General features: G+C 41.0%; 1 protein-coding gene across 1 annotated transcript in view; it reads right to left on the bottom strand.

The window, feature by feature from the left end:
* Positions 1-8,255: 8,255 nt before the first annotated feature.
* Positions 8,256-13,946, bottom strand: part of TMEM50B (transmembrane protein 50B) — a 197,198-nt gene continuing 191,507 nt past the window's right edge. Inside the window, exon 7 of the mRNA XM_069636278.1 lies at positions 8,256-12,949. Within this exon, the coding sequence (XP_069492379.1) occupies positions 12,904-12,949 (46 nt within the window). The 3' untranslated portion in view covers positions 8,256-12,903. The remainder of the gene's footprint in view (positions 12,950-13,946) is intronic.

The following is a 13,946-nucleotide window of genomic DNA, read 5'->3' as shown; positions in this document are numbered from 1 at the left end:
TTCAGCTTTTCCTTCTGAAAGGAATTCTACCTTTCCTCACCGTCCCCCAGAGACACAATGTTACCCAGTTCTCTCTAGGTTTGACTTTTGCAATAGCTGCCTCCTTAACCTACCTTCGTCCACTCTGCAAACCCTCCAGCTAATCCAGAATAGGGCAGCAAGACTTATTCTTGGCCTGAAGCCCAGGGACCGCATCTCTCCTGCCCTACAAAGTCTAAACTGGCTCCAAATCACAGCAAAAATTAAATTCAAATCCCTCTGCATCATCCACAAGGCTGTCGTGGGCCGGGGACCACAAGCTGCAACTCTTTCTGACCAAATACCCCCCTCTAGACACCTGCTTTCCTCTGGCACCAATTGCTTGTATGTGAAGCAGGTTGCTAAATAGAGAGCAGGTGGTCGATCATTTTCCTCAGTGGGTTTCCTTCTCTGGAACAGCCTCCCCCTTCCTCTTGAGCAGGACCTCCTTAAGCTCCGGAAAAGCCTCAAGACAGTCCTCTTTACCTCTTCCTTCCCTCCCCCGCTAATCACACAGTAGCTTGACTGGTGTACAGGGCCCTTATGCATCCCCGGGGGCCTTGACCCCTCATCTCATCATCCCAGCTGCTGTCTATCCTCTACACTTGCCTTGGCTCAACCTCTGGAGGTTGCACTTGCCTTTCTTCATAGCACCTCAACTGCTGCTCTCCAATTTTCAAGTCACAATATCATTCAGTGTTCGAAAAACAGCCATCCAGATTTATGAATGGAGATTGTTGTGTTCATAGCCGACACGTGTTTCGACCAAAGGATGAAACTTCTTGAATAATACCTATTAGGTATATTCAAGGTATTGATACCTCATATTGATCCACCTTCTGACTCATTTGATGGAATTCAATTAAGATATTGTTTCATCACCTCCAAGGGGCTTTCTTAGAATGCCTAATAGGTATTATTCAAGAAGTTTCACACTTGCATTGTTGCAAGTGTTCTAATTCATGCTGTTAAGGGATTTATCCCTATCATTTCTTGCCTTGAGGACAACCCTTTGGTTGAAACACGTGTCGGCTGTGAACACAATAAAAATCTCCATTCATAAATCTGGATTGCTGTTTTTCGAACACTGAATGATACTGTGACTTGAAAATTAGAACTTGTTGTTGTAATCACATTGTCTATCATCCCGTCCCCTCCCTGTTGCCTTGTGGGCACTTTGAAACAGTATTTGCTTCCTGTATAAGCGCCTAACAAGTGACCAATAAATAAATAAAACAAAAAAAGATTAGAGAATGCAAAAATGAGAGAGACTGGGGAAAAATGGAACATGCAACAGCTTATTTAAAAGGTTCATCAGTGACACTGCAAATCATACAAACCTTGTGAAAATAAATCACTACAGTCAGGTCCAATCTAAAACAAGCAATCTTGAATTAGCTCACAAAGAACAAAAATGGAAACCGAGCTGTGCTTATTTGGAACGAGCAGAATAAAGGATTTGCATTAGAAGTAGATCCTTCTGAAATTCCGAAAGAAGCTCAACCATGATATTTTTTGAAATGCATCCATTCTGTGATAAATTGTGAATCCTATGATTTAACGAAAAACCATTATGTCACACTAAAGAGGCAACCTCTAGTACAATCTAGTCAGAGGTGACCAATTATGGAAAGGTCAAATTCACACTCACTGCTACAGATACTTCTTGTCAAGTAAAAGTATTAAGAATTGATCTTGTGCTGTTTGTCAAAGTTCACAGATGCACTCGCCCTTTTTTATACTGCTCCCTTTATTAACATCAGTGTCTCCCACAGTTAGGAATCAAAGGGCACAAAGCAACAAAAGGTAAAAAAACATGTTTTGCTTAGATTAAATTCAAAGCACATTGCAGAGCAAGTACCCAAGTGTTGTTCTACTCTTGCCCTTGGGGGGGGGGACATGGTACAGCAGTGGCATGCCTCAGTTTAATTTTAAAATATTTATAAAACTTAAAAGTGAGAAGAGTAAATTAAGAACGCTAGAGATATCTTAGTCCTTTCCAGCTACATATATCAGATAGGGCTATTTGTTTTTCCTACTCCAATCCTAGAATTTGGTGAAAGTTTGGGAGCATTAAGGTAGGTTGCTATGAAGTCTCCTAAGGAAGCTTTTGAGAGAAGACTAAGGTACAGTGCACGTGGTATTCTTCCTCCATCTAAGAAGTTCCTTTGCTCCCAACCTTGCAAAATGAAATCCAATAGTCAGCAATTTAATTTGTTCATCTACAGTAGCTTACATTATAATAACACTCAACATTGGCCATCTGCTTCATTCTCGATTTGCTTTTGTTGCACGCAAGTCATGAAGACTGGGCATTACTACAAGTGTCTCAGTCAGTCTACTATTGTAAGTACAGAGTTTACTTGGACACAAAGTCCTGGCAACTTGGACTTTCGTGTAGTTTCGGGAGGATAGCTCAGGGGCAACATGTTCGCCTTGGAAGCAAAACCACATGGGGGTTCTGCCCCCTCGACCCTGCTAGCACATCTGAGCACAGCAGGTCGAATTTATGAAGCGCATGATTTGAATGGCACCGAAATTGCAGGAAAGCCCACTGGGGCTTCTATGGCGTTAATACTGCCACTTCTGCTACATGAAGAAGAAACGACCGCCAACCCAACTCTGCATGATTTTTTATTTGTAAGGCCTCCTAAGGGGCGTGAGAGCCTGCATACACATTCCTCTAGGAAAACGAGCTGCTGTATCCTGAAACGCTGATGGAAATCCACAGTTACCATTGCAGCACATTTGAAGCGGCTCATCCTGTAATGGCTGCCATGCCCTGCCGTCGTGGAAGCTATGCCTGTCTTCCTGTTTCTGCCGAGCAACACCCGTGATTGGAATTTCAAGGTTCAAAAGGAACCAATTGGAAGCCAGCAGGCGGATGCCGGCACCAACCCAAAGGCCGACACTCAAGGCCCTGTTTGCCTCTGTTCGCCAAGGTGAGCCGTGAGGCCTCTGGAAAACGCTACCCTGTCTGGCTGCATTAATATCGACACATGCAGTAAGGCAAGGATCACCAGTTGCTCTAAATCTACAGTCAGTAACCGGTATAACTCTATTAGTAGTATGCACACTCCGCACATTGTATCATGTCTCCTCATATGGCGCTGGCTGCTTGCATTATCATGCTCCTAGTGCCACACCTGCGTCTGAACTAATGTCACATCTGAGCAACCGCCACCGCTCTTTGGCGCAACACCATCTTTCCCCATTACATGTATTGAGAAACATTAACTGCCACAACGTACCATCACCACTGCAAAACTCGTTGTTGCTCCCACAATTTATAGCGACCTATTGTACTTTACGCTATACCTTGATTCTTTGTGACCTTTGAGCTACAGCTCACTGTGATGGCACGCCAGACTTTGCTCCGTTACTGCCTACTATACCGAATAAACTGACACTGCCGACTCGCCCACTTTGCCATAGTCCCATTTACTGGCATTTTATACCAGATCATAACGCTTCACCTATTGTTCTCGTAAGTAATATTGTACTTTCTGTGCTTGCTGTATGCTTCTCACGACTGAAATGCCCACCATTGCTTCATTACAGTCCGCTGTTCTGAACTGTTTGTTGAGTTTACTGCAGCTACTAGTGCTTAGATCCTTAATTTACTAGTGCCACACTACGCCTGATCACATTGTATTATTTGTATCCCTAACCCCTACTGTATTGTACCCCACTTTCTTTACGCACCGTGATGCCTGCACCCTATCCACGTCATTTCATTGTAATTAGGATTTGCCTCGGCCATTGATACAATTTGATCTTCGTAATTGCTCCGAGCAACCCACTTGCACTGTGCTACCTCTGCGTGGCTCCAGACTACTGACTACGAATAGCCAGCGCAGCCATAAAAGAACTTCTAATTAGCCTATTTAGCTCTCTGGCTTTCTGGATCCTACCATCTATAGCAATCATCCCAACCTGCCATCACACGAGACATGAATCTCTCTACTGACCACAGGACACCTACCGTTCGTCTGACATTGTCACCTAACCTACCACTATCAGCTTTGATACCACCATCTAGCTTTTTACCACCTTGTCGTGCCTTTGCAACTACTCGGCCCCAAAAGACAATTCCACCAGATTATGCCACTATACCCAAAGCACCACACCCACCTAAACCCCTTCCTCCTAATAAAATAACAACTCTTCACTCCATTACCCATCCTAAATCCATAAATGATACTCCACCCAATCAAGTGTATTAATTACTTCATCTACCCAGCCCTGCTCCACAACCCACAGAAATCATAGACTTAACTCTAGATTCACACGCCATCACCCTAGACTAAACGCACAAGATACTACCTTAGAATTCACTACAATCACTCCAGCTGCCTCACATTCCTTGGAAACCAGCCTAAAACCACCTAACGTTTTACACAACACCTTATCACCATTAAAATCTGCCCTCATAAATGTTAGATCTCTTCAAGCACATGCCCTAGATATCGCAGAGATCATAACCTCACACGACCTTGACTTCATTGCGATCACTGAGACATGGCTGCACACAGCCTCAGGCCCCGCACTTGCCCTTGCCATCCTAGATAATTACTCTATTATCCCTGAAGACAGAGATGCCAGCATCTCGAAAGGAGGTGGCATTGCATTCATACACAAGACTTCAGTAGGCTTAGGAACGATTACTAATCCTCCTGTGCCTTCAGCTGAACTCTTATCCGCCAAACTATCACCCACCTCTACCATTACTTTGCATCTCGTTATTATCATCCACCAGGTCCATCTACCATTTTTGAAAATGACATCTCAAACCTGCTTTCCGCCAATACCAAGAATAAGTCACAAATCATCATCCTTGGTGATCTCAACCTAGGTCTACATGCCTCAGTGACCAGAAAGCCCACACCCTGAAGGACACCCTGTCCGAATTAGGCTTCTCCCACCAGATTTTGACTCCTACCCACAGTTAAAGCAGAACCCTCGATTGGATAGCTGACCTTAATTGTAATATCGATACCCTCTCTAATACTCCCTGCGCCTGGACTGACCATTTTATCCGGTTTAGCATCAATGAAACGGACAGTCTACCTCACAAACTACTCATGTACCAGCCATGATGACTAGGAACAAACAAAATCTAACCCTTGATAAACTCATCCCACTTCTGAAGCCAATCACCAACCCCACCACGACCTCATCAGATCCCACAGTACTAGTCGACTTATACAATCACACCATTCTCAAAGCGATAATACACTAGCACCTATGAAACTACGCAAATCCAAACCTCGCACCCATCTCAATACCTGGTACACCCTCCACCTTAAGTCCCTTAGGAAAATCAAAAGAACGTCACTATGGAAAAACAATCCCACAGCTGCAAACAAAGCCAACTTTGCTGCAGCCTCATTCAACTATAAAATAGCTATAATTCAAGCCAAGAACCTTTTCATATCTTGAAGGAGCTAGAATCACCACCTTTACCTCCAGACACCTGCATTAAAGTCACCCAAAGGTGTACTAATATACAGAACGCCCTCCAAGACAAAATCACTATGTTCCAAAACAAAATAGTAAGAAGAAATCCCTCATTTCGAACAATGACCATATTTCGAACTCTCAATCTGCGACCAAGGGCTCACAACCCCAATTTAATTTCCCTCCACTTTCCATCAAAGAGGTCAAAACTATTATTCAGAAACTTAAACCCTCTGTCAAGGTTATGTTTGTCCTGCCCACCTCGTTAAGGAAGCTGCCAAGGAACTAGTCCCCTTTATTACATTTGTCATCAAGACCTCATGCAAATCCAGCTCAGTACCCAACAATCTGAAAGATGCATGGGTACTTCCGCTACTAAAAAAAAACATCTCTCGACCCAAACAACCCAGCTAATTACAGACCTATTACAACGGTACGATTTCTTCTAAAAATTCTTGACCGTGCTTCTTACCTGCAGATACAGCAATACCTTGAAAACAACAACCTTCTAGGTCTGAGGCAATCTGGATTCAGACCTAGACATGGAACTGAAACTGCCTTCATCGACCTTAAGATCCAAATCCAGACGCTGAAAGACAAAGGCAAACTAGCTCTGCTCCTCTTACTTGACCTATCAGCAGCTTTTGACGGAGTAGACCATAACCTGTCATCAGCTGCAAACTTCTCAGACCAAGCCAATGCTTGGATCAAGACGTTCCTGAACAACAGATAAATGAGGGTCTTTGCACCATCTGCTTCTGCCTCACCTACCCATCACTTGTGGGGTGCCCCAAGGCTCATGTGTGTCCCCCCTCTTTACAATGTTTTCACCGAGCCTCTTTTTGATGAGCTTGATTATCTGGGTGTCATCTACACTAATTACGCGGATGACACACAGATACTCATCCCCATTACTGGTGACTACACCGTGGACAGTGAGACTCAACAACATTTATACCACCTTTAAACCTGGATGGCAAAGCATGGACTCTGTCTCAATGACAAAACAGAGTTGCTCCTCCTCGGCTCGCCGACCAAACTGGGTGCATCATTCTCCTCCTATATTATAGATGGCAACTTGATAAACGTCGCTAAGGTGGTGAAAACACTAGGGATTTATATAGATTCTGCTTGAACATTAACCAGACAAACGAATGCTTTAGCTTCCTCATCCGCATACACTTGCAAGCTTATTACAGCCTGCCGACCGTACCTCTCTCCAGCCAATTGCATCACACTATCTAGAGCCCTAGTCCTTTCAAAGTTAGATTATTGCAATGCACTCTACCTCGGCACATCTCAACAAAACCTCAATAAAATGCAGGTACTGCAAAATAATGCCATTCGAGCAGCCTTACATATTGCAAAGACTCAACATATTTCTGAAGCTAGTCTTTCGCCAAAATGGCTCAACATCAACCAAATAATAGCTTACAAAACCTTGTCTCTCACTCATAAGTGCCTGTCTAACCAAGCACCCATTTATCTGTCCAATACTATTTCTCGACACACATCTTCATGACCTATTAGAGGCACTGTGTCAACATACCTCGATTCAGGCAACAACGTGTAGGCGGAGCTAGCTTCCCTGTCCTAGCGACCAGAAAACTGAATGACCTCCCCCAATCCATAAAGGAAGAACAGTTTTACCACGCATTTAGGAACAAGACCAAAGCTTGGCTCTATGAGCAGGATAGGAGACCAATTGCTTGAAATTATCTCCTACTATGCAATTCTGATGTATATACTTTAATGTGTTCCTTTCACTGACCGTACGCTGTTCATTGTACATTCCTGTATATTGTGTATCATTATAATTGTCTGTATTTTGCAACATGTAAGTTAAGCGCCCAGTTGCCTAAAGGCTCGGTACGCTCTATAAATAAACTAAACGGAGCACCACAGGTTCAATCCCTGGATCCACGCTTAGAAACCTCTGGGTATTAAGCGCGCTATAAATAACCCATCATATCATATATCATACACTGCCTCCACCTCACCTTAAATGCCTTCTGAAGTACTATACAAACCAGCCCTAAATAAAAGTTCAATCTCTTTTCAAAATGACAATGCCGTGGCCGTCTTAAAATTCTCTTCTTGGTTTTCAGGTATAGAGATGTATTGGCTCCTTCCTACTTGGCTGAGAAACAAACTGCATAAAGAGACGGGTCTTGCAGTCTCATACCTAAATCCATTATTAGTCCCTCAATCAAAATTCAAGATATGAGGTGCAGGCCTGACAAATCTTTCAAAATACTGCTAGACCTGCAGGTCGAATAAATTAGGTTACATACTCTACCCAAGAGAAATGCATTCAACCCATGGAGATGGTTGACATGTTTACCAGTGCTTTCAGTAAAATGGTGCATGTCACCATAAGCTCATTTCAGGTCTGGTGCAGAGCTGCCAGCCGGAGGCCAACCATGCACAGTGAAACATATTTGATATTTACTTTGTTTGCAGTTAATGTCAAATAAAGGTTTCAAACATCCCAGAATGTCATTGTATTCGCGAGCAATGTGATAGATTTGTTTGTATGCCTTTGGAATGATCCTCCTTGGGAAATGTGCAGCATATCCAATTTCCTATCATTCGTGAAAGCTGGCAAAACTATGCTTTTTTACTAATAAACCCTTTAAAAAATGTTTTTGTACATTTGTGCTAGTTTCTGTTGTCCTTCGACCACTGTGCCTCGTCCTCTGGCCAAGATCATATTTCATTTGTAGTGCTGCGTGTAATCAATAGAATTAGTCAAAGGACACTTTACAAATTCATAATTCATTTTTAAATATATATTTATAAAGTTCGTCCAAAAGCTGAGTCATTCCAATCAATACATTTTAAGGTCACAACCGGTAATCGTGTTTTTATTGCAGTTTCCACAAGTTAACAGTTCATCAGGCTGACAGTGGAATACAATATGCTGGTGAAACTACTCATGAATAGGGTAATACACCAGACAAATGGCTAGCATCTGATGCCTGCCTAATATCACAGGGTTCCGCGTAGGTCATCATCTTCTGTGAGCAGGATAGATTTTAACATCACCCACCTCTCTGTAAGAATGGATGGACTTCTTCTAAACCCATCCAGCAAACTGAAGTCACAATTCTCTGAGGATTCATTCATAAACAGTTACCAATACAGACTGTCTGAACAGACCAGGCAGTTTTAAATGTTAGTTTAGAGAGGTTTCTTAATAGGACATTACATTTCTAACTGTTCTTCTGTACATATTTCTATAAAAAACCGTGCACAACTATATAACGTGCATTTTCTTTTATAAACGGGCCCCACAAAACACTTCAGGTTTTCCAGCACTCAGCAAATGTTTTTTCCAAAACAATTACCCAAGGAGACCAATACAAGGAAGGGATTAGACAATTCGATGCAAGAACATATTGTCTATATGAATATCGCCATAACTTTAGAATTTAATGGTTGAGAAAAGCATAATACGTCTTATTTGATAGAATAGAAAAAATAAGTCTTTGACAGTCTTAATGCTCTTCATTTAGCTTCATTTGCTTAAAATGTATAACTGTACACAATAAAATAATGAGAGAACACATTTGAATAAGCTCCAAAGACAGTGACGTCCAGTTATTGACAGGTTTTCCCTGAGCTAGGTGGTTGTGGTTATATAGTAGTCAATTTAGGATATCATTCATAGCCAAGCAGAGCATACGGATTGTGTCCTCAACATGTCCACTTGAACATGCAGACTTCGAAGAAGCATTCCAAATGCAGACTCAATTCAAGACGAAAGTGAAATTAATGGGGCAGCGGAACGGGAGAGGTCTGTGGGACAAGAAAGACCACTCTTCAGAAAAAGGACAGAATGCAGGGAATTGCACAACTCTCTATGTAAACATCTAAAAGTAGGCAAAATGCTTTCTAATATATGTATAGGCCTACTTTTTAAAACTTTAAATCCTTTGGCTAGTTGATAAAACAGTGCATCTACCATCTTCATTCAGTTTCCAGTGTTTCATGCCAAGAGCACTTTAATGCATTCATTTTATGCCATGTACAAACATCTGATTTGTCATCACAATGTAATCAACAAGATCAAGATGCAAAACATGAAAATCAATCAACTGTAAGGAATATTACTTATAGAACACACAGCATCAAAAGATATTTTAAGGCCTACAAGTCACAGGACGCCACAGGATTATTTGATATGTTTAGCACAAAGACAAAGGTTTTATACCTTTCGTATTTGTCCCAAAACTAAACATTCTTCAAAATGCATTTGGCTTTCAATGCTTGTGATCTGTCCATCTCCCAAGGGCTAAAACAGGTACTCACTCAGCAGACAGTAGTAGGGATGACCCTTACTTACCCTTTCCCGTGGTGGAATATCCTTTCCAGTAATGTCAAGCTAGCACTGAGAAAGCCGTTATGTAACTGACCAATGAATAATTCGTACATGATCAAAAATAAGCATTTTCTAACCATTTTTTATGACAATCCAAATGATGATAAGATCAGTTTCAGTTCCATTTTTAGTTGCTCAAAACTTACTGAAAAAAAAAATGTTTGGGTTTGCGGTCTGAGATTTCCTTGATTAGATAAAGTTCCACCAAAACATTTTCATCGAAGAATATAATTGCAGTTGATGTCGAAGTGCTTTGCCAAAATCTGACACTGATTTAGCGATTAAACAATGGCCACTAAGTGAATAGCTTTAAGTAGGTACTAGAACAAAGTGAAAGTTGAACCAATAAAAACCTACAGACAATAGGTGTTTACTGACAGTCTGTTGAGCAAGATCAGGATAGCTTGTTAATTGTAAAAGCGAGATCTAGTTATCAACAGTTCAGTTTTCAGTTATTAAGCAGCAACCAGTTTAAACTAGTAATACTAGCAGCACTGACGTCTAGTGTCAGCTGGTGAAAATTACAATGTTCACAGAATGCTCAGACACCAATGGACTTTGGTAAGCAACTTCAAAATGGAGTAGATGTTCTCAAGAAAGAAGATGTAGCATTCACTTTCAGCCATGTGCACATGTGGAACTTCCACCAACATGTTACCTAAACATGTGACCCTTTGAATAAGTTAAACTTGAAATACATTGTTGACTCTTTATAATTATATCTCATTCTGAGCCATAAAACATCTGATTGATGTTTGATCACTAGAGCTCACTTTGATTGTCTTGGGTTGAGTGTCAGTACTGCCAAGTGGCACATCCCCTCAGGGAGCTTTTAGTTGCCCCCTGTGCAATGCAGATTTAGAAGAGCTTTTACATTTTACTATTCGCACACTAGGAAAAGGACCATTTTACCGATACTAAGACAAAACACCTTTGTGCAATGTCGCCCAGCTTTGTAGTATGTTCTGATGGCCGACTCTGGTTATGTTGCTTGAGCTCTATTGTTGTTTCTTAGGGGAGCGACTAGAGTGAGGACAATGTTTTTAAATAACTTGTAGTGATGCTTTTTTACTGGCGTTTACTGTTTCATTGCTGTGGTGGTGTTGTTCCTGTGCTGTATTTCTATTTATGAAATGTTCTTGTCTTTTTATTTTGTTATGTTTGTTAATGGATTTTATTATCTGAATAAACAATTTTTGATTGAAATACATTATCTGTAATTAATATATCAGGTACTACATTATGCTATCCGATAACAGTGTAGCACTCTACTGAGAGCAGACCAGGCACCCATCAGGATTTTGGATCAACATTTTAGGTTTGCACAGTTACTAATCATACAAGAAAACCTGCAGAACAGAGGGTTTAAAAAGGTGGAATCTACTGACTGCAAACACATAATTCTGGGTTCATATGTGGTTCCAACGTTCCTTTTCGCTGTAGAAGTGTGGTCCATATATCCAGGAATACAAATTGGATAAGCATCCGTCACATCATGGACCCTGGTCTCTGTAATGTAGGGCTTGGGCTCCATTACAAAATTACATTTTTAAAACCAATCAAATGTACCATTCAAGTTGTCCTATATAATTTAGAGAGACATACGTTTCAGACACCTGAGATCGATTTACAACGTACTTTCTCGCTGTATCTTCAACACAAGCATGCATGGGATTCATAGAGGTATAAAACGCGCCTTGAAACACTTGTGTATGGGCGCGTTATAAATGCATATCATATATCAATAAGGTCACGCAACCTAGGTAAACTGCTTAACCCAATCAAGACTTGTTTGGGTCATGAAAAACCTTAACAGTGCTTGAACAGTATATATACTTTCTTTTAGGAATCTGTTTCGGAAATATGACATCTGCTCATGAAGGTAAGATTCACGAAACGCTTATGTAAAATCAATTCTCGTAGACAATGCACAAGGCAACACAAGTAATATTAATATGCAACACAAAAAAACAAAATAGGTGGTGGCTGGAAGGTTTAGAATTCATCTTAACCTCTGACATTGGCATGGGCAACCTTCCACACCATCGTTCTTCGCCTGCCAAGCCAGAGGAAAGACCATATCAAATCAAGCCTAGAGACCCAAGCTACTCCTCACTGATGAGGCTCAACAAGGCTGAAACATGTCTGGGGATGCTTGTTGTCTGGTGCAGAAGGGATGTGACCAAGAAGTTTGGGCTTAACTGCCCCTTTGGGGTGGGACCGAGCCGATTTGCATTTGGTCTTTCCCCTTTTGGAATGGCTTGACAGACGAAGAATGATGTTCTAGAGGGTTGCCCAAAGCAATGGCAGATGTTAAGATTCATTCTAACCCTTCCAGGCATCACCTCTGGTGGTTTTCTATATTAATATGCAATGTTGTTTCACATTTTACAAGGAAATCAGGCTATTTGCACACGTTTTGTAGTTATGCAACCAATTTCTTATTTCATCAGCTAGTTCATATTAAGTCACGCACTGTTCAATGTCATGGATCATTTACAATAAATGACAAGTATATCGAACACTGTTCATAAATATCTGCTTTCAAAATACCTTTTGAGAAATATACATAGCAATACAAATGTACCAATCTACACTGTGTCCCTATTAATATAGCAGCAGTACTTCCTTACACTATTGTCTTGCTGAAACTTTAAGGCGAAATATGCATGGTGCTTGCGAATACAAATGCATACTAAGAAAGAACATTCAAACTGAAGACATTCCTGGAGCACTATTTATGGTACGTTCATATGCTCAGACATACAGTATCCACAGTTATATAGCAATTAAAAGGCATTATCGACTTAGTGAACTACGTGGTTATAAACTAAACCATTCCAATAAATATAGTTATCAGTGGAGCGTACTATACAGAATGCCAAAGTAAAATCCCCTGGAAAATGAGCACTGTTTCATGAGATCTTGATTGACCGGCCATAAAAATAATTTAAAAAAATAAAATCCAAATGCAAGAAAGAATTTGACTTCAGAAAACCAATGCACATTTTAGAGGAATAATCTTCTAGTCATTGTTCTTCTTAGCCCCATAACTCTTCTGTCCGTCCAAATTTGTAGATGAGTGTACTGTAAGAAATCAAACGGATATAAAATCAAGACAAACTTGTCAAGAGAAAGACAATATAACAGAAGATATGATGTGCAGCCAGTTTAAGTTAAATTCACTTTAGGTCAATATTGCCTTTCATCATTGTAACAAAATTACTGAAACATTACGCTTTTCAGTAATGGGCTCAAGTAAATTGGAAGTGACGGGTGCTTATCTACAAGGGTTCTCTTTCCACTGAGCCATCGAAGGAGAAATTGTTCACCGAGGTGGGCATGCTGGTTCTCAAATGTAGAAGTTGGAATGTTTTTGCTATCATCTATGATGTCAGAATATTAATATTGTATAAGTTACTCGCTGAAGATATTCTCTTACTTGTTATTGTGCTTCTCCATAGTAATGGGAGGCATTACCCAAACAGGAAGGCAACGGAGCACTTGCACAGAATTGGAAAAGTAAAGCTGGGGGGACATGGACAGCCATGCACATAGGCCCCACAGCTTCACCAATCTAGTCCATTTCATTTACAGCTAAGAGTGGAGGGTATTACTGAGGGTATGGGAAGGATGGCGGGCATAAGTAGAAAGGGGGGGATATAAACTAGGAGTACCAAAGTGCACTGTGGTGCATATAATTAAAATAAAAGAACTCCAGCATCAACATCTTTTACAGCAATGTGTGCTTTTCTTGAAATATTTCCTGATGCCAAGATCGTAAAATCATGTTACACTAGTATTACAAAAGGGATGGTTCCTAAGGGTGATCCTATTAGCTTTCTCCTTGTGACCTCCCCTGCTGATTTATAGTAAGTAGGTCCTCTAATGGCAATCCATTTGGGTCACATGTGATGATATAAAAGCCTACTTATTTCATTTTTGGCAATCGCTAGGCACTACTACCCGAGGGTTTCCAGTGCTTTGGGCCAGCGATAAAACATTCAACAAATGCTGTTCAAACAGAATGTCTTAACTATCTGAATTGCAGAAGATGAGGGATTTCCCTGATGCTCAGAGGAAG

Source organism: Ambystoma mexicanum, chromosome 7p, assembly GCF_040938575.1.
Source record: "Ambystoma mexicanum isolate Mex_15411 chromosome 7p, UKY_AmexF1_1, whole genome shotgun sequence".
Classification (NCBI taxonomy): Eukaryota; Metazoa; Chordata; class Amphibia; order Caudata; family Ambystomatidae; genus Ambystoma; species Ambystoma mexicanum.
This window is presented reverse-complemented; position numbering and strand designations above follow the sequence as displayed.